The 22,395-nt window shown below is 40.0% G+C and overlaps 1 protein-coding gene across 1 annotated transcript in view; it reads left to right on the forward strand.

Annotated features, from left to right (window-relative positions):
- Positions 1-22,395, forward strand: part of CD86 (CD86 molecule) — a 66,802-nt gene that overhangs the window by 38,182 nt on the left and 6,225 nt on the right. Inside the window, exon 5 of the mRNA XM_043993505.1 lies at positions 21,945-22,083. Within this exon, the coding sequence (XP_043849440.1) occupies positions 21,945-22,083 (139 nt within the window). The remainder of the gene's footprint in view (positions 1-21,944; positions 22,084-22,395) is intronic.

Below are 22,395 nucleotides of genomic sequence, written 5' to 3' on the forward strand. Positions count from 1 at the left end.
AAATATCTCCTTGGAAAAACAGTTGACCTGGAAAATAGATCCAGGAAAGATCATTTGAAAGTCATTGGACTATCTGAAAACCATGACCAAAATAAGAGTTTAGATAGCATCTTCCAAGAAATTGTCAGGAAAAATTGCCCTGATATTCTAGAAGCAGAAGGTAGAAAAGAAATGGAAAGAATCCACTGATCACCTCCTGAAAGAGATCCCATAAGGAAAACCTCCAGGAATATTATAGTCAAATTCCAGAGCTCCTAGGTCAAGGAGAAAATATTGCAAGCAGCTATAAAAAGGAATTAAAATACTGTGGAGCTGCAATAAAGATAAAACAAGGTATAACAGCAACTATATTAAAGGAACAGAGGGCATGGAATAGGACATTCCAGAGAGCAGAGGAACTAGGACCACAGCCAAGAATCACCTACTCAGCAAAACTGATTTTAATCTTTCAGAGGAAAAACTGGGACTTCAATGAAAAAGAGGACTTTCAGGCATTTGTGATGAAAAGACCTGAACTGAATAGAAAATTTGACTCTCAAATACAAGACCCTGGAGAAGCATATAAAGTTAAAGAGGGAAAAGAAATCATGAGGGATATTAAAAGATTAAACTGTTTACATTCCTACATGAGAAGAAAATACTTCAAACTCATAAGAACTTTCTTAGTGTTAGGGTAGCTGAAAGGAATGCACTTAGAGGACATAGGTCTGAACTGAATATGAAGGGATGATATCCGTAAAGCATTTATTTTTTGTTTATCCTTGTTCTTTGTGGGGCAAGCAGGGTGGGGTGTCTTATGTCTGGGACCAGATTTGGGCTGGGGGCCTCTTGGGTCCAGGGTTGGTGCTTTGTCCACTGTGCCCCCTAGCTAACCCATGATGACTTCTTTAAAATAGGGTTGAGGGGTAGGAGGAATGCACTGGGGAAGGGGGAAGAGGAGAGGTGGACTGGGGAGAGGTAGCTCACATGAAGAAATAAGAAAAAAAGCTTACAGAGGGAAGGGGAAGAGGGGAAAGGGGTAGGGGAGTGAGTGAACCTTAATATTATCAGAATTGGCTTAAAGAGGGAATAACATACATAATCAAGTGGGTATAGTAATATATTTTGCCCTGAGGCAAAGTGGGAGGGGAAGGAGATAAGGATCCGGGAGAAGAGGGGAAGGAAGGAAGGGCAGATTGTGGGAGGGAGCAGTAAAAAACAAAACACTTTCAAGGAAGGTGAAGATGCTCTGCATAACTGCATATGTATGACATTTTGAATTGCTTGATTTCATAGGGAGGGTTGAGGAGGGAGGGAGGAAGAAAAAAGACTTTAATCTCATCAGAGTGGTCTCAAAGAGGGAATAACATACACACCCATTTGGGAAGAGTAATCTATTTAACCCTACAGGAAAGTAGCAAGGGAAGAGGATAAGGAGGGAAGGGTGAAAGAAAGGAGGTCAGAGCCGGGGAGGGGACAATCAGAAGCAAAACACTTTTGAGGAGGAATAGGGTAAAAGAAGATAGAAAATAGAGTAAATATTCTGGGAATGGAATAGGATGGAGGGAAATAGTTATGATGATTGATTATAATGGCAAAATGTATGGTACCTACTTTGCTGGGCTATTGTGAAGAAAATTCTTTGTAAAGTTAAGGTACTATATAAAAGTTTTAATGAACAGGATACTATCAGAAAAACCTGGAAAGACCTAAGTAAACTGAAGCAGAGTGAAATGTATTGTATACAAAATAACAGCAATAGTGTATGATGATCTGCTAGGAAGCACGTGGTTATTTTCAACAATGCAATGATCCAATATACCTCTGAAGGACTTATGAAAATTGGAGTCCATCTACAGACTGATGGACTCTGAAAACAGATTGAAGCATAAATTTTTCGATAGTTCCTTAATCTGAAGTTTTGTTTTTATCTGTTTTCTCTCACAACCTAGCTAATGTGGAGATGTCTTCCATGACTACTCATGTATACCTAATATTGCATTGCTTGAGTTCTTCGGGGTGGGGGTGGGAAGGGAGGGAGGAAGAGAAGTTAGAACATAAAGTTTTAAAAAATTGATGTCAAAATTTGTTTCTACATGTAATTTGGAAAATAAAATTCTAAACAGAGGGAAAAATGCATTTATTAAGTCCTTCCTAAACACCGTTTTAAGTTCTGGGGACACAAATACAAAAGCAAAGACAAGACACTATCCTAACAGGTGGAGCCAATACATAGAGGGGTATGGTGGGAAGGAAAGGGAATTTGCCTCTGGGGGAGGGAGATAGAATTACAGAGAGAGTAAGCAGAGTAATAGGGGATTACACTGATAAACCTTTTCCAGAAACAAGAATAGAATTGATTTGATTATGGTTCCAAAATTAGAAAGTGGGGAAACAAGTCAGATGGAGGGAATGGAGAAGATAATGAAAGAGTCAAAGGAAGAAGCATTACTGGAGCTGGGCCTAGATATAACAGGCAACTGAGGCAACCTCCAATCAGAGCAGCAGAGTCCAAGGGGAAGATTTTCTAGGGACAAAAGGATTGGATTCAACTCAGCAAACATTTAAGTGCCTACTTGATTTTTTTTTTTTTTGCCAGCAGCTACTTCTTAGATACTTCTAGCTATTGTATGTGTGTCCCCAGGGCTTTGCACTGTGCCTGGCATATAGCAGGCACTTAGTACCTTTTGGTTGATCATAGGATCATAGATTTAGAGGCCAGCTAGTCCAACTGCCTTTTTTTTTTTTTTTTAGTGAGGCAATTGGGGTTAAGTGACTTGCCCAGGGTCACACAGCTAGTAAGTGTTAAGTGTCTGAGGCTGGATTTGAACTCAGGTACTCCTGAATCCAGAGCCGGTGCTTTATCCACTGCGCCACCTAGCCGCCCCCCAACCCCTTATTTTACAGATGAGGAAACTTAGGCCAAGAAAGATCAAATGACTTTCCTAGGGTCACACTACTAGTGAGAAAGACAGGATTTGAACTTAGATCTTCCTGATTCCAAATTTAACACTCTATTCACTCACTAATCCAGCTAGCTGTCTTGATAGATCTTAATCATATGGGTACTCTCCCCCAAAATTTAGGTAAAAACCCATTCATCCTCTCTCACCCTGAGGGACACTTGACCATGTCCACCCATTAGTCGTCCATATGTGGGTCACTCCATAATCTGTAGTTCTTCTAGATTCCTTGACATTGTATGAATATCAATGGAGCAGATGGGCTGGCCAATGGGTGTATCTGGCTCTTGCCACATGACGATAAAACTGGCCCACCCTTCTTTTCCAGTCATCTGTCTCCCTTAATGACATCCCTGACTCCATTTTTCTTGTATGCTTCTTCTCTGGCAATATATTTAGTCTACTCATGCCCACCATGCATCCCTCTATTGCCCTTTGGGTAACCCTCAACTTTAATTATTTAGAGATTATGGTATTCCGTGATTTGGAGTCATGCACAATTACCGGAAGAATATTGTTTTTAAAATAGCGGACCTTCATTTCCAGGGGGAAGATTAGGGTCATTAAAAGCACTGTGTAATTTCCCAAAGGCAGCTGCTACAGGATAGCATTAGTCAATTAGTTTAATTGAATCTAGGAATAGATAATAAAATATTACAGTGATCATAAAGTCACTCCTAATTGTCTTGAACAAAATACTTCCTTCAAAATATAATTGGTTTTTAGATCTTTTTTTAATAAAATCAAATTGTGCTGGAATTAACATTGTGATTTTAAAGTGCTGTTAGATATCCAGATGATAGCATCAAGAGATATGATGTAAGGAACACTGGATTTGGAGGCAAAGGAAGTGGGTTTGAATCCTTTAGTTAAACCTTCCTGGGCCTGAGTTTCCTCATTTGCAAAATGAGGAGGATCGAACTCTATAAATTTTGGTCCTTTTCAGTTCTAGATATGGATTCAGTGGCCCCACCCAAGATGGCTGAATGGAAGACTTGGTGGGATTTGAACTCACAAAGTTGAGTCTTCCTGACTTCAGGCCTGGCCCGCTATCCAACTGTGCCACCTAGCTGTGTGACCCTAGCAATCCATACCTTGTAACAACAATAAAAAAAAAATTTAAAAGAAAGAAGAAAAAAAAAGTAGTTTGGCTAAACGAACCAACACTTCAAATGAATCTAAGAAGAACACATGAGTCTGACAACATATGCCATATTGCACACCCATAGTCCCCCACCTCTGTAAATAAAAGAGGCAGGTGTCTTTTCATGTCTCCTCTCTGGGGCCAAGACTGGCCATTATTATTATATAGCATTCAGTTTATTTTCTGTTGTGGATGTTCCTTTCATTTACATTGTCATGGTAATTGTGTATATTGTTTTCTTGGCTCTGCTTACTTTGTTCTACAAACAATTCATACAAGTCTTCCCTTGCTTCTTTGTATTAATTATATTCATCATTTCTTATAGCACTATAATGTTGCCACAACAAGTTTAGTAGTTTCCTAATTGATATCTGCCCTATATTTTCCCCAGCATATGTCATTAAGTATATCATAGTGCCTACCAGCTTCCTGAGTCATTTGCTTATTCTTTAGAGATAAGATTGGCTCATCTTAGGAAGGAAACATAGGGAAAATGTTCTAGTCTTTAACTGTCCTATTCTCTGAACTCATAGATTCTTTGAATATCAAACACTTGTAGCTATGGTGGCACTTTCTCATATGCAAATACAGTGCAAAGTCTTTCAGAACATCTGGGAGATGACAATCCCTAAAAATCTTACCTCATGCAGGTTTTGTTGTCATTTGTTTCATTATTAAAATAATCACAGCAAGCAATTGTATGGTGCTTTAAGGTTCCCAAAATATTTTACCTATGTTAGCACACTTGATCCTCACAAGTGATTGTCACCTGTGGGCTAGGTGCTATTATTACCCTCATTTTATACACCAAGGAAACCAAAGCACTGGGGAGGAAGGTGTTAAGTGACTTGCCCAAGATCACACAGCTAGGTAGTGACTGAAGCAGGATTTGAATTCAAGTCTTCCTGACTTTAAGTCCTTCACACTTTATCTGAAGTGCCACCTAATAAAAACATTCATATAGCCCTTTATATTTTACAAAGGTATACTTCCCATACCTTATCTCATTTGATTTCCCATACCTTATCTCATTTGATTTTCATAGTAACCCTATATGCTGTAGTTATTTTTAGCTCCATTTTACAGTTGAGGAAACCGAGGTTCAGAAAAGTTAAGAGTTACCATTGCACAGGGTGTCTCTGCCCTAGGTACAAACTCTTTTCCTTTTTGGAGTTTCCTGTCTTTCTGGAATTGACTGAGCTGTTCACTTACTTCTCCCATGCATCCTTATTGATGGAAAATCAACCTGATTCTTTTGATTAAGACTTCACCCCTCCTTAAAAAACACTCTTTGTCTCACCTTTGGAATCCCTGCTAGCTATTCTCCATAGATTCTCCATAAACATGTCCTTCTTTTGTGTTGGTACCTTTTCATAAAGAGTTCCTTGTGTCTGGAATGCACTTACTCCTTACCTTTCCCTTCTAGAATCTCCAGCTTCTTTCAAAACCCAGTTCTGGTGCTGACTTTGTTTGTAAACTTTTCCTTAATCCCTCTGGTGATTATTACTCTTTATTTCTTTAAATTATGTTATTATTTTATTTTACTTTGAATTTACTCAGTTGTATAAATGCCATAAACTTCTAATAGAATGTAAGCTCCTTGAAGACAAGAATAGTCTCCTCTTTGTTGTTGTGTCCCTAATGCCAATTGCATCTTCTACTCACAGCAAGTTGTTGTTTGTTTTTCATTTTCAAAGAGGTTGGTTGGCTGGCTGGTTGGTTGTTGTCGTTCATTCTCAAAAAGGACCAAAATGACATCACTATGTTGGAGTCAAGGTACAGTGGTCAGACTGTGGCCAATCAAACCAATATGAAGTTGAAAGGCTCTACCACAGGTCAGGCACAAATAGTCGACAGGAACCTTTTCCATCTCACATTTCTCTTGAGCTACAGTAATTTTGATTTACTCATAGAGCATAGCACCTTCTTTGATGTGGGTACACCATGAAGAGGATCAATGTTATCATGGGTGATGTCTTGATTGCACATGAATCGGATTTAAGTGAGGCAAAGTTGTACAAAGTCCTCGCTCTGTCTTCTTGAGTCATCAAAATCCAGTGGCAGGACAATAATCAAGACAACTGATGATGGCCCAGGATGCAGGGGATGACCTTGTGATCTTTAATGCCTGACCAAGCTCTAAGAGCTCAATATCACCTGCTTCAGCCCCCTTCATGGCCATTAGAACAAATTGTTCTCATCTGCCCCTGTCAGGGAAAGTCTCCACATGCTTCAGGTAGACATCCCCTGACTCACTGACAGGTTTGTGACCTATGGGTTACCCTCAACCTCGTTTAGCATGTCTGCCAATGTGGTTTTACTGGGGTGTGACTGCTGTATTCGCTAAGGCTTCTCGGAGTCCCTGGTGAGAGTTGGATGAAGGTGGACACCAAAGTCCTTAACAAGGACTCAGCAAGAGCTCACATCAGAGGTGTTAGTACTCCCTGAACACCCATATAACCCTCACAGCAAGTAATTGAATGTTTTAAGTGCATTGTATTGAGATGTGTGATCTATTTAAATTTCAATGTTATGATAGCCAAAGAATTAAATTGGCTGAAGGTTTTGGAGTGGAAGGATAAGCATGGAAAAGAGCTGGCTTCCTTCCAAATAATGTCTCCTCTTGGAGGAGTCACTGACTTTAGTCCTTGAGATACCATTACCAGGCTAGGATTAGAGAAAGGAAAGGATAATAGAATGGGCCTGTTTGTTACCAGGCCCTTAAAAAGAAAAATACTTTTTTCCTGTAACTTATCTTTTAAATATATTTTGATTTATTTCATTAAATGTTCCCCAATTATATGTAAAAAAATTTAACAATCATTTTTTTACAATTTTGAGTTCCAAATTCTTTACCTCCTCCTCCCCCCTTCCTTGAGAAGGCAAGCGATTTGATATCAATTATACATGTGAAGTCATACAAAACATGTAAAATAAATATTTCTGGTGGAAAATTACTTCAGGTTTTCCAGACCTTGCTCCTTAAGAGAGAGGTGTCAACTTATATCCTCACTTGGTCATTCTGTGAGGCCCACAAGTAAGAGACAGCTTCAGGGTTCATCCAAAGGTGGAGTAAACTGTTTATTGTCATTAATGTTCATGGAACCCCAGAGAAGGAAATGGGCTTCATTGGAATGTGAATCAGGAGACCTGCTACCTTACCAGAATACTTTGGCAGATGATTTGTTTTTGAAGAATGTCCCCCAAACGAATAAACATAGTATAGTATTGTCCCTCACATGGTCTGGTTATCTTCAAGGCTGTCTAAAATTGAGACCAATGGTTATGGCCACAACAGTCCCTATCTCTAGTGTTACTCAGAATGAACTTTTATTTATTTTGCTATCTGTGCCTCAATCTAAGAATATTTTATCTTGATCAGGTTCATCTAACAATCCCAGAGTTATTTTTCCACCCCTACGTGCCCCAAATCCCTTACGTTAGTGTTTTTTCTTTTTTTTTTCCATCTGTTTATTGGCTCAGTTTTCTGAGAACTTGGTTTCCTTGGCACCATGCTAAGTCAGCAGAGAAGCCCAATGAGCAGTGCAGCCAGACTCAGGGCTTGTATTTAGTCAAGGATGAGGGCTCTTCAAGGAAAGATGTCAAGTGAGAGGTATGTGAGGAGGCCTACAAGGAAAAACATCAGAATAAAGCATCTGGGAGCAATAAGCAAAAAAGACAGGAGACTGGCACTCTCACTCTTATTTGTTGTTTTGACTCATTTCAGTCTTATCTAATTCTTCAAGACCCCATTTGGGGTTTTCTTTGGCAAAGATGCTAGAGTGGTTTGCCATTTCCCTCTCCTGCTCATTTTACAGATGAGGAAACTGAGGCAAACAGGGCTAAATGACTTACCCAGGATCACACAGCTAGTAAGCATCTTAGGCCAGATTTGAACTCAGGTCTTCCTGACTCCAGGGCTGGTGCTCTTTCCACTGAGCTGCCTTGGAGCCTCACTTTCTAGCTAGCCATAGAGTACTTGGCTAGAAGATTAGAATTAAAAATGGAAGAAACAAGACTTTGGTTCCCATATATATTATTCATTCATTCATTTACTTTTATTGATTTGTTTATTTGTTTGCTTTCTTTTTTCTTCCCCCCACATATATTTAGAGGTCCTTAGGGATATTAGAGGCTGCAAAGTCCAGCCCCCTCACTTTACAAATAAGGAAACTGAGGCACAGTCAGTCAGCAAGCATTTTGTGCTTACCATGTACCAGGCACTCTGCTAAACTGAGGATACAAAGAAAAGCAAATACATGGTCCCTTTCCTCAAGAAGTTCAGATTCTAATGATATAGACAACATCATCTGGGGGCATAGTGAGGTTTCATGACTTGCCAGCATCACCTAGCTAGCTAGTAATGATTTGAATCCAGGACTTCCTGACTCCCAAGGCCAATCAATCTATCTCTTCATGACAATGTAAACTGAGAAATGTTGATCTTTTCATTTGAATCTTTCCTCCTCTTTTTGACCTCTTCTATTTAGTTATTACATTATTACTTTAATAATAACAATAATAGAAATAATAGCTGATATTTATCATTTAAAGTTTTATAATCTGTTGTTCAATGATATATACACAGATGTCTCACATTATATTTTCCCCCTGGATAATCACAGAATTCACACCCATGTTGGCATCCATTCATTCTTTCTTCACATTCCTGAGGCATCTAAGCTGCAGGGGTGGCTTTCTAGGCATCCAGAGGCAACAATTTCAAATCAACCCCCTAGGCTCCAGTTCCTTCTCCTCTGCTGGAGAGGCAGTGTAGCCTAGTGGATAGAAAACTGGCCTCCAAGACATAAAGACCTTTGTTCAAGTCCTAACTTTGGACATATCCTTGGCTGTGCGATCCTGGGCCAGGCTCAGTGCCCCCAGACAACAATGTAAGACTTCAAATTGCTTATTGTATGATGATCAGTCATGAATGCTCAGCTCTCATCAGCAATACGATGATCCAAGACAATTCCAAAGGACTTATAAAAATGGTATTCAACCCCAGAGAAAGAACTGATGGAGTCTAAAAGCAGATTGAAGCACATTTTTTCTTTCTTTATTTTTCTTTGTGTTTTTTGTCTGTTTTTTCTTTCACATGGAAATGTTTTGCATAACTATATGTGTATAACCTATATCAAAATTGCCTTCTCAAGGAGGCAGGGAGGGAAGGAATGGAGGGAGAGAATTTGGAACTCAAAAAAAATTTTTTAAATGTTAAAAATTGTTTTTATGTGTAATTGGGGGAAAATGCCAAAACATTTTTATTTTGCAGGGCAATGGGTGTTAAGTGACTTGCCCAGGGTCACACAGTTAGTAAGTGTCAAGTGTCTGAGGCCGGATTTGATCTCAGGTACTCCTGAATCCAGGGCCAGTGCTTTATCCACTGCGCCACCTAGCCGCCCCCAAAACATTTAAAAAAGACTTTAAATTGCTGAGCTGTGTAGGGAGAGGAAGTTCCTCACTCAATGCTTCATAGGTTTAGGAAGGGGGGAGAAAATTCTACAATGTGCTTTTGACAGAATATCAGAGGTGGAAGAGACTTAGAAATTTGTAGCTGCTTTGACAATTTTGTCCAACCCATGCCTGAACAGGCATGTATCTCTAATAAATTAAACATTATTAGATTTGACCCGATATTCACAGATTTAGAGCTAGAAATTACCTTAGAAGTACCAGCCTGCCTTCCTCATTTTTTAGATGAGGAAATTGACATCAAGTCAACAGGCATTTTATAATGTGCCTACTATGTGCCTGCCACTGTGCTAAGCTTTGGATGATAAGATCCTTGAGTCTGATCCCTGCTCTCAAGGAAATCACAGTCTCAGAAGGAAGACAGTCTGAAAAGAACTTTGTTTAAACAAGACATGTGCAAGGTATAATGAGAGATAACCTCAAGGGGAGGTATTGAGATTAAGGAAAGGTTTTTTGAAGAAGGGGGGACTTTAGCTGTGACTTGAAGGAAACTAGGCAAGCCAGAGAAGGAGATGAGGAAGGAGAGAATCCCAGGCATGGGAGATAGAGAAAATGTCCAGAGTCAGAAGATAGAGTGCTGTCTTTGAGGAAGCCAAGAAGCCAGGGTTATTGGACCACATAGTATGTGAAAGGGAGTAAAGAGTAAACTGGAAATGTAGGAAGGAATCAGGCTGTGAAGGGATTCAAAGCCAAATGGAGGATTTTCTATTTAATCCTAGTGGTGAGAGGGAAGGATTAGAGTTTACTGGATCAGTGAGTGACATGGTCAGTACCACACTTTAGGAGTTTGATAAGTGAATAGATGAACTGGAATGAGGAAGTCCAGTTTCAAAGAGGTTTTAGTGACAAAGTTATACAGATAATAAGTAGGAGAAGTAGGTTGCAAACACAGATAATGTGCCTTCAGATCTATCACTCTTCAGGGTATCAAACTCAAATAGAAAGGGGGACTATATATAAGAGTCCATGCTACTATATATTGACTTAGAAAACCACATATTCATTTTATTTTTGTTCTATTGTATTTTTATTTATTTTGTTGATATTTCTCAATTACATTTTTTGGGGTGGGGCAATGAGGGTTAAGTGACTTGCCCAGGGTCACACAGCTAGTTAAGTGTCAAGCGTCTGAGGCCAGATTTGAACTCAAGTTCTCCTGAATCCAGGACCAGTGCTTTATCTACTGCATCACCTATCTGCCCCCCCCCCCAATTACATTTTAATCTTCTTCAGGACACACATGGGCATGTTGGGGAGTGGGTGACACTGTGTTAAAAATCTTTGATCTATAGTATACCACCTAAGGCTCTTACCAAGGGTGGCCTGACTTTGTCATCCAATGAGATAGCAGCCAGGTGACTCAAATATGGCCTCAGATATTTACTACCTGTAACCCTGGGCAAGTAAATTATGTTGTTTACCTCATTTTCCTCAATAATAAAGTGGGAATAATAGAACCTATTTCCCAGTATGGTTGTGAGATTCAAATGAGATAATATTTATTAGCACTATGCCTGACACATGGTAAATACTTAATATCTGCTTATTTCCTTCATCCTCTTGGCTATTTAATATTTGTAGATCTGATATGTATGACATGTATGTCTTTATCCAAGTAATTGATAAAAAATGTTTAATAGCAAAAGGCTAAGCACAGCTCCCCGCACTGTTCCATTGGAGGCCTACTTCCAACTTAACAATGGACAATAAAATCTCCTCTTTTAGTTTGGTCAGTTGGCCAGTTTTGAATCCACCTATCCATAGTCCTATCTAGTCTATGTCATCTCCATCTTTTCCCTAAGAATATCATGTTAAGTGCTCAGTCAAATGCTTGCTAAGAGCTAGGTAAGCTATACCTACATCATTCCTCTGGCCTATCAGTTTAAAAATGTCAAAAGAAAAAAAAAAAGGAATGAGATTAGTTTGGCATCTGTGCTTGATGAACCCATGCTGTTTTTTTTTTTTTTATGATGGTTGCTTCCCTTTCAAGTTATTCATTAAGCAGCCCTTTAATTTTGCCAGGAAATGAAGTCAAGCTCACTGGTGTGTAAGTTTCAAAGTCCATTATCTCCAGAATTTTGAAAGCTAAGACTTTATTCATTCATCTTCATTTTTTGGGGGGGGGCAGGGCAATGAGGGTTAAATGACTTGCTCAAGGTTACACAGCTAGTAAGTGTCAAGTGTCTGCGGCCGGATTTGAACTCAGGTCCTCCTGAATCCAGGGCTGGTGCTTTATCCACTGTGGCACCTAGCTGCCCCCCATTCATCTTCATTTTTGTGGAACATCTCTTGTTCTCCATAAGCTTTGAGAGACCAATGAGCTAGCTCAGTAATTACTGCAGCTAGTCCTTTCATGGTGGTAGGATACAATTCATCTGAACCTGGTAACTAGAACTCATCAAGGACAGGTGGACTCTCTTACTATCTCCCAACTAACTTGGCAATCAAGACTATAATAGGCATTTTTATTCTTTTTTTTTTTCATCACAAAGTTCATTCTCCTTGGCAGAAAAAGTGAGCTTTGACTTCCCTATTATCAATTTCAGTTGTTTCAGATGCCTCGTGACCGCATTTGGGATTTTCTTGGCAAAAATCACATGGTTTGCCATTTCCTTCTCCAGCTCATTTGACAGATAGGAAAACTGAGGTGTGAGGGCCAAAATTGCATATACAGAGAGCTATTTGGGTGACTTGACTTAATATCGGGGTCCCAGAAATATGAGGGACCTTTTTTTTAGGTTTAATCTCCCTTCTGAATTATTCTTTTTAGATATTTCTCCCAGGCCAATAAGAAAGGAGCCTCTAAGCTTTAGTTCACAAAATGATCAGATTTTATTACTCAGGAATTGATTAAACAACAAAGGTGAAGCTAATAAAAATCCAAGATAAGGAAATGGGAAAATAGAAATACAGATGTATGCTCTTAACTCTAAACTCAGCCTAAGCTGGTTCAAAGGAATTTAGGGTTTTCAGCTGGTAACTCACCAACCTGAACAGCCCGCCAGTCAAAGGTTGCTCACGCGCCGCCAAGACCTCAGTCAACTGCCAGAGAGAACATTCCGAGTTCCACAAGTGCCCGAGAGCTTAGCCTTCTGGGAGTGCCTCGCCTCCCTTCAGGTGGAGTTCAATCTTTCCTCCCCCAAAAAGGGGAGGTCCTTCAAAAGCTGCTCATGGAGAGTTCTCCTTCTGACCTCAGTAGCATACGTAATCTCAGGGTGGGCCAGGTGTGGCCCCTCCCAAATGATTCAGCTAAAACTTGTGATATTAATCTTTACCACTGTGAGATTTAAAATTGGATACAAGAGCATTAAACTCCCCTTTAACCTTTCCCTTATATATCTCCCAGACCAGTAAGTGAAAGAAGCCTCTGAGCTTTAGTTAAAGCCTTTATTCTTTGGGAATTACTTAGCCAACAAAACAAGGTGATGTTGATTAGAGGGATAGGAAAGTAGAAATACAAATAAGTAGTCTTAGATCTAAGCTTAGTCTATATTCCATATAGAACTCACCAAAAACCCAAGGCCACCTCTGAGGTTGAGAACCGTGCCAAGCATGTGCTGTTACGGAGGACCAGGCCAATCACCAAGGACCTGAGTCAGCGTCTGTGTGCCAAGCCAGCCAGCCAGGAGCAAGTGAGCGAAAAAGAGACATTACTCCATTCTCTCCTTGCCTTTAAGCTCACACCCTGGAAGTGGAGTGCTTAGCAGATGCATGGGCGGTTTGTCATGGTCTCCTCCCCGAAAGGGTGGTCATTCAAAAACTGGCGTCCTTCAGTTATCCTAATCGACTCTAAAAACTTTCACTTTTTACCACACCACACAAATAATTTTTACCACAGAGGCAAACAGGGTTAAGTGATGTGCCCAGGGTCATACAACTAGTAAATGTCTGAAGCCAGATTTGAACTCATGAAGATGAGTCTTCCTGACTCCAGGCTCAGTGCTCTATCCACTGTACACCTAACTGCCTCCTTGGTGCTTACACTTAGGAGCTCATCTCAGTCATTAACTAACCATATTATGATCCTGGTCAGGTTGCTTTACCTATCTGGACCCCAGATGCTTTACCTGTAAAAGAAGTCAAAATATTGGCTTCCAAACCTAATTTTGAAAAAAACAAAACCTAGCAAGTCACTTGAAATCTTTGAGCTTCACCTGTAAAATGATAGGGTTAGACTAGGTGGCCTTTAAGGTGTCATCCAGTCTATGAGATTGAGGTTAATGATCCTTGTACTATGATCTACTTCAGAGTTGTTATAAAGGGGGCCATTTCTAGGGATAAATGTAGGCAGTGTGGTATCCATCAGTGATGCCAAACTCAAGAAAAGGTACGGTGAGGGGCACTAAACCATATATAAGAATCCCTGGAGGTTGGATATTGACTTAGAAAACCACATCATATGATGAAAATTATCTGAGTTATATTGTATTTTTTTGCTTTGGTAAGCATTTCCCAATTATATTTTTTTAGGCAATGGGGGTTCCTCTCTCCCTCCCTCCCTAACTTCCTTCTCTCTCTTTCTCTCTCTATCTCTCTTTCTTCTTTCTTTTTTTTTTCTTGGCAACCCTATTGCTAGTTCCCCTCTTGATCTCCCACCTAACTCTTTTGGGGAAAAAAGAAAATAAAAACAAACCCTTGTAGGAATTATGCATTCTGGAAAAAATAACTCCCTTATTTTATAGATGAGGAAAGTGAGACCCAGAAAAGTGACTTGTCAGAAGTCACACAAGTAATAAGTGAGTGGAGCCAGAATTTGAACCCAGGTCTTATAACATCAAATTCATTGCTCTTCCCACTATAATACTCTCCCACTATACTAACAGACAGACCCAGAAAATATCAATGAAAGGGCAAGATCATAGCTAAATGATCACAACAACATGGAAAATATTGATTACTTCACATATAGTGATGGGAAATAAGGTACCAGACTTCTCTTCACCAAAGAAGTTGAGCCACAATCTTCTGGAGGTGAAATAAGCTATATATAATTATGGATTTCTCATTAATCACCTTAAAATAATGAAGAACATTAAGAACAGAGGATAAATGAAAGCCACTAAGACCTGTAATCACCCTCATGTATCCCAGTGTGGACCAACAATACTAGGACTGTATAAATGATTAATTCTAGGATTCCCAGCTGTGGGGCAAGAGGGCAAAGTTACATGTGGCTTGCTAATGACTAGACTTTCTGCAATATCCATTAGTCTGTATTTTTTCTCCAAATTGGAAAGTAGAACTAATTAACAAAAGCTTAATAAGATTGTAGCCCCTGGCCAATTAATCATGCCAATGACACTGGTGAGGCTTGGGTCTTTTCCTCCCAGTTCATTGTGATACGTAATCCAGGGTTAGTCTGTTGTTTGGTCCTGCTGACTGAGATGTTAACTGACTGTCATAGTCTGGGGAACAGGCTAACCATGTTAGAGGGGGTATTACATAGTTAGAAAAGCACAGAGGCATTTCTCAGGGAGACACAACAGTTTTCATTTGTTCAGTGATTGAGTCACGTCCGACTCTTTGTGACCCCTTTTGGGGTTCTCTTGACAAAGATACTAAAGTGGTTTGCCATTTTACAGATGGGGAAACTGAGGTAAATAGGGTTAAGTGATTTGCCCAGGGTCACAAAAATAGTGTCTGAGGCTAAATTTGAACTCAGGAAGATGAGCTTTCCTGACTCCAAGCCTGGTGCTCTGCACACTATGGCGCTGCCTAGCTGCCCTCATTTGACAGGGCACAAATGGTGACAGGGAGAACTGAGTTGAATCCTGCCTTTGATATTTATAAGTTGTATGACTCTAGACAAGTCACTGAAGAAAAATGAACCTCAGTTTCCTCAAGGTTAAATAAAGCAGTTGGACTTTAAAATCCTTTCATTTTTAAGGCCCTTCACAACCTGACCTCATTCTCCTTTTCCAGTCTTCTTGCACTTAACTGTTTTTCCCTTCCCTATGATCCAGTGACACCGGTCTCCTTGTTGTTTCTCACACATGACACTCCATTTCTCAAATCTGCATTTTCACTAGCATTTCTTCATGTCTGGAATTCTCTCTTCATCTCTGCTATCTGACTCCCTTCAAGTATCAGCTGAAATCTTACCTTCTGCAAGAAGCCTGAACCCCCTTAATGTGAGCATCTTCCCTTTGAGATGACCTTCAATGTACTATATATAACATAATGTGTGTATACATGTATATGTATATGTGTGTATATATACATCTCTCTCTTTATATATATATATGTCTGTCTTTCTTATATGCATATAGCTGCTCACTCCTTCCCCTCCTCCCCATTAGAATATGAGCTCCTTGTAGTCAGGAGCTGTTTTGGCTTTTTGTGTGTGTGTCTCTAATGTTCAGTATACCACCTTACACAATAGTAAGGTGCTAGGGTAACTAACAGGCCTCAAACCTGTCAGTGAGTAAGGGGGATGTCTACCCAAAAGCATGGGAAGACTTTCTCTGGCAGAATGGATGGATGAGAACAATTTGTTCCAAAAGCCAGACACTATGGAGCTCTTTGACCTCAGTATCTTCAATGCCTAAGTTCTACCACTGAACCCTGGGCCATTGCCAGTCATCCTGACTTTTGTCTTGTGTGATGATTAAAATTATGAGAGACATAGTTTCTGGGTAATTTAATCACTTTATTTATAGGCCGGCAGATTGTTAATAAAAGGATGGTTATTTGGCCATCTCTCTCAGACCAAAGATCCCTAATGGCAGTGAAATCACAGTTTATATACCCTTCCAACTGTAGGAGGACTATCACATAGCAATCCAATCTAATTGGTTGATATGATTTGGAGGTGTGTTGTATTAAAATGAAGTCTGGGGGTGTGTGACTCAGGTCATGCAATTCTTGGTGAAATGACAGAGAAAAAATGTAGACCCTCCCTGACTCACCAATGATCAGGGCAAAATAGTTTCCACCTAAGTGTGGTTCATGAATTCTTATCAGTAAAGTGAATCAGCTATCTAGATAAAAGGATTACTCCATCCAAGATTCTTTGAAAACCCGGATTGGGGTTGACCCAGATGAATTTATTGTCTCCAGATCATAGGAAACACAATTAACAGGTAATAAGATCCATATATCAAGCCAGTTAGAAGTTTAGCACTTTCTAGAGCCATTCAACTGCCTCAAACATGAGGTTAGGGCTCCATAGTTAGAAGAGTAACATGGTCAGGACTTCACTTTGGCAGTTTTATGTAGGATATATTGGGAAGCAAAAAGACTTGAAGCAAGGAAACCAATTAGGCACGATTGAGGCTGATACCCAGATTGATAGAAAGATGGTGACAATGTCAACAGATACAAGAAAGTTCTAAAGAGGGGTAAATGCAGTCATTCTAAGTTTGAGATGACTGTGAGATATCTAATTTTAAATATCTAATAAATAAACCATTGGAGATATGCAACTGGAGCTCAGAAGAAACTCTATCCTGGAAAAAGAGGTTTGGGAGTCATATGTACAGAGATGAAAATGAAATCCATGGGGTTTGATGAGGTCACTGAGGGAGAGAGTATAAAGAGAGAAGACAGCTCAGGATAGTGTCTTTAGAAACAACCATAATTAGGGGGCATGAAAGGAAACTAAGAAGAAATAGGCAGACAGGTAAGACCAGAAGAGAATGTCACAAAAATGAAGAAAGAGAATACACAGAAGGAGAAAGAATTCAACAATATCAAATGGCACAGGATGGTTGAGTCAGAGGAGGACTAAGAATACCATCAGATTTGCCAATTAAGAGATCTTGTGAACTTTGGAGAAAGCAGTTTCAATTGAGTAATGAGGCCAGAAACCAAATTCAAAGGGTGGAGAAATGAGTGAGAGGAGAGGAAATAGAGGTAATGGGTATAAGATAGACTGTTCTAGAATTTCAGTAGAAAAGGAAAAAAAAGGAATGGGGCAATAGCTTGAGGGGAAGGTAGGTTCTAGAGAAGGCTTTTTCAGAATGGGGAGGGGAGACTTGTTTGTGTTTGTGGGCAGCAAAGAAGGAACCACCACATAGGAAGAGACTGAATATTATGCAGAGAGAGGGTGGATGATTAGAGGTGCACTCTGTGGAAGAAAACAGGAAATTATGAGATCAAGTTTACATGTAAAGTTCTTGGTCTCATCAAGGAGAAAAATCACATCTTCATCAGACACTGGAGTAGAGGAAAGAATGAGGGATGAGGACAAGAGGCAGCATGGTATAGTAGAAAAATCTTTGACTTTAGAGCTAGAAGACCTGCCATTTACTCTCTCTGCCATTTACTACCTGTGTGACTTTGGATAAATTACTTAACCTCTCTGGACCTCATTTTCTTTATAAATAAAATGAAAAGTTGGACTAGATGTCCTTTGAGGTCTCTTCCAACTGTAAATCTATAGCCCAAAGGCAGAGGTTCTTAACCTGGTTGGTGTCAATGACCCTGTTAGCAGTCTGGTGAAGCCTAAAGGTCACTTTTCAAAATAACGTGTTTAGGTACATAAAATAAAAAAGAATCACAACAGAAATAATATAAAAATACTGTTATCATATTTTTTCTTTTTTTTTTGGTGAGGCAATGAGGGTTAAGTGACTTGCCCAAGGTCACACAGCTAGTAATGTGTCAAGTGACTGAGGCTGGATTTGAACTCAGGTCCTCCTGAATCCAGGGCTGGTGCTTTATCCACTGCACTACCTAGCTGCCCCCAGTTATCATATTTTTAAAAAAACAAGTTCATGGATCCCAGGTTAAGAATCCCTCTGCTAAGAGGTTTTAAGAAGGGAAGAAGGAAGAGTTCATAGTGAATGGTCTCTATTTTCTCATAAAGTAAGGTGATATGATGGGAGGGAATTGAAGAGAGAAGAGAAGGTTTGGGATAGCCTCTGTAGGGACATTAACTAGGGTGAAGTAAAGTAATTACAGTGCTTCAGTGCTTGGCTGATGTTCAAATAACAAAAATGTAAAATATCACACTACAGAACAAAAATTCATAGAAGTACTTTTATAGTAACAAAGAACTGGAATAAAGTGGTTATTCATCTTCTCTATCGATTGAGGAAGGGCCAAGCAAACTATGGTATAATAAATAAGAGGAATAGTGGCTAACATTTATATAGCACCTACAATGTGCTAGGTACTGTGCTAAGCACTTAACAATTAATATCTCATTTGATCCTTACCACACCCCTGGGGGATAGATGCTATCTACCTTATCCCCATTTTACAGATAAGGAAAGTGAAACAGAAGCAAACAGTGGGAAGTGACTTACCATCACCCAGCTAGTAAGTTCTGAGACTGGATTTGAACACAGGTTTCCCTGACTGCAAGGCCAGAGCTCTATCCATTGTGCCACCTAGCTGCTCCAATTCAGCAGGATTCAGAGGAACATGGGAAGATTTCTATGAACCACTACAGAGTGAAGTCATCAGAACCAGAATACAATAACTATAGTCATGGAAATGAAGATATCACTGAAAGGAAACTGAATTGTGAATAATTGTGTTAATCATTCTTGGTCCCAGACTTAATGAAACAAACGAAGTAGAAGATGACATTATCACAATATTGTATTTGTGTGCATATGTGTGTGTGTGTAGATAGATACATAGTCAGATTCAGTCACAATCTTGATGGTTTTATCCAAGCAGTTTTGCTTTGTTACAAGGGAGCATTCAATTCCAGGCCATCTTAGTGGGTGGGGGAAGGGTAAATCCACAAAAGACTGTGAAGTAGAAGAGGAAAAAATTTTATTAAAAAATAAAATTTTTAAAGGAAAGAAAGTTAACACCATCCTTCTTATTCCATGAAGAAAAGGTGCCACGTTCATTTAAATGTCAGTCAAGATGAGTTTTTCTTTTTCCTAGTTCTTTTGAGAATTCACACATAAACATCCGAATTGCCCCTTTCCAGTTCTGACCCTTGAGTACATTTCTCCCAACACACATCCTACATATTTTTCTTTTTTTAAAACTTTATTTTACAAATTTTCTTCTTCCCTCCCTCCCTCCCTAAGAAATCAAGCAATTCAATATAAATTATACATGTGCAGTCTTGCAAAACATCTCCACATTAGTCAGGTTGTGAAAGAAAACAGACAGAATAACTTTAGAAAGAGGAACTAACAAAAAAATTATACTTCAATCTGTATTCAGATACCATCAGTTCTTTCTCTATAGATGGATTGAATTTTTCATGTCCTGATAGCATCAATATTTTTCAAATATCCACAGTAAACATACATTCCAACCCAGAATGACTTTCTTCCTCTATTGGCCACTTTGAAGAACTAAACTCATGTACTCCAGGCACAACTTTCTACTCTATTTCCAGCCTTGGGTCATTCTAAAATGAATCTAGTTTATGTTTTCTCAGTGTTCCCAAGGACATCATAAAGTGGCTACATTTGTCCTCTCCCATGTTTGTGTAATTTTTAGTTCTTTAAGACTTCTTTTGAACTCCCTCCCTTTATCGCCCCCTTTGACATCTTTCAAAATACCGTATTTCCGGATTTGTTATTTTCTCCACTTGAGTTTCTACTTTTTTGTGGGGGGAGGGGGGACCTGGGTTCTTTCAACACTGCATGTTGTTTTTTTTACTTTCTTTGATCTTCCTTCCATTAATTTCTTTGATGCCTTCTTTTCTACTTCTCTATTGATTTCAAACTGTTCTCTCTTTTTCTGTGTGTATGTGGGCGTGTAAGCATTCCCGATCTACTCACAGAATGACAGTATTTTAAAGTTGGAAGACACATAAACAACAATTGCTCTAACCCATATTATAAAAGGAATCCCCTCCACAGACATACTCATGAAGTGATCATGCAGCTTCTTGAAGACTTCCAAAGAGGAGGAACCCACTTCTTTCCAGGTGCTCCCATTCCGTTTTTGGACAGATCTAATTGTTAGAAAAACCATTCAAACAATTCTCCATCCAATGAATTGTATAGTTATTTAGTCTACATCTCTCCAGCTTTTCCACGAAGAATACTAGGTCACCAAAGGTTTTGTTGTAATCTAGGTAAACTCTGTAGCATTACTCTGATCAATCAGTTTGCCAGCCCTGTCTTAGAAGGAAATGTATTGATAAAGCCAAGCTGTCTCTCTTCTCAGCAAGAGCCATGATCTCCTGACCGTTTTTTGGTTGTACTTCATCTTCAGCTGCTGCATCCATCTTCTTTCAGCATGATGTAACATCCACCTTTTTTATGTCCCTGAAGTGAGTTTTTTGTTGTGTCCTCTTTCTTATGGATTCAGGTAATTCCCCAGCATTAATTTAGGCAGCTATCACTACACCTGCATTTCATTTCACTTGTTATTCTGGGGTTTGAGAGCTCCAGCTCAATTGACATGCATGTGGTCAGTTAGTTTAGATGTATTCTTCATACTGTAGATCAGTGACAGAAAGCCAGATCTCCAGACGTTCCCAGTTCAGTACTCTTCCTACCATTTTACACTATTCTCTTCCGCACTTTGGAATCGCTCTAAAACCCCGCCTTAGTAGCTTAAGTATCCCTTTGGGGGGGGAGGGGTTAAAAGGCCAGGCGGTTTTAAGAGTTATTCACGTATTTTTGGTTTTAAGTAAAAGCTCCAATAAGGTAGAAAGAAACAAGAGGTATTACGGAATACCTCACGCTTCAGAAGAACTACTTCTGACCACCTGAAGTAAAGTTGTATATTTGCTTATATAGTAATTCATATTTGTATAGTATTTTAAAGTTTGCAATGATGCTGCTCACAACATCCACTGTATAGGTAGTGCAGGTATTATTTCTCCATCCTAGAGACATTGTTGTTCAGTCGTGTCAGACTCTCTGCGACCCCGTTTGGGGCTTCACTTGGCAAAGATACTGGAGTGGTTTGTCATTTCCTTCTCCAGCTCATTTTACAGATGAGGAAACTGAAGCAAACAGGGTGAAGAGACTTGCCCAAGGTCACACAGCTCGTTAAGTTTCCGAGGTCAAATTTGAACTCAGGAAGGTTTCCTTACTCCAGGCCCGTCACCTTATCCACTACGCCACCTAGCTGCCCTTCAGGGAACAGGAATAGACATGTGGGGTTGCTCACCTGTGGTTACTTAGCTAGCAAAACCGCGGAGCTCCAAATCCAAGACAGGTCTCCTTGACTTCAGGTGTAGTGCTTTTTCAACTACATTAAGTTGGATTATTTTCCCCAATTTCCCCTAATCCCCTTCTTCAGTGATCCTATAAAACCCTAGTGTCCTTGATAAGAAAATATTTCCCCACTCGTGGCCTAAAGCCACTAGTCCCAAGGCAAGCAATCCATCCTGTCCTTGCTGATGCTCAAAATTGAGTCCTTCCCCAAGACAGAGACACTTCCGCAAGATGCAGCATGACCAGAGAGAGGATGGGCTCCCTTGGGGACCACATCTCGGCTAAATTCAGGTAGAATTACTAGAGACCGTCCGCTCAGCCGGCAGCAAGCCGGCAGACAGCAGAGAACCCTCAAGAAGGCAGACGGAGGCTGGAGCTAAAGCCAGTCTTCCAAGATCCAAGAGAAAAGCATTCGTTCTGGGGTTCTTAGGTAAGAACCCTTCACCTAATCCCAGACCACAGAAATAAAAAGGACATCCTAAAAGGGAAGCGCTGGCACTGGCCAAGGGTTCAAGAGTGCAGGCGATTTGCGAGGAAAGGGTGGTAGGACGAGTTAGGCAGGTGAAGGGGGAGGTCAGGCCCCAACTAAGTTCGAGGAGACGGGCAGACAAACATTGGATAAGGCAGAGAGACGGCCTGGAGAAGCAAAGATCCAGGACAGGAAATTCTTGAAGAATGGGACTCAGCGAGTGTGGGAATCTAGGGGAAGGGACTGGGGTGGGGGGGGGGGGACGGGGTGGGG

This window comes from Dromiciops gliroides, chromosome 3 (genome assembly GCF_019393635.1).
Source record: "Dromiciops gliroides isolate mDroGli1 chromosome 3, mDroGli1.pri, whole genome shotgun sequence".
In the NCBI taxonomy this organism is placed as follows: domain Eukaryota; kingdom Metazoa; phylum Chordata; class Mammalia; order Microbiotheria; family Microbiotheriidae; genus Dromiciops; species Dromiciops gliroides.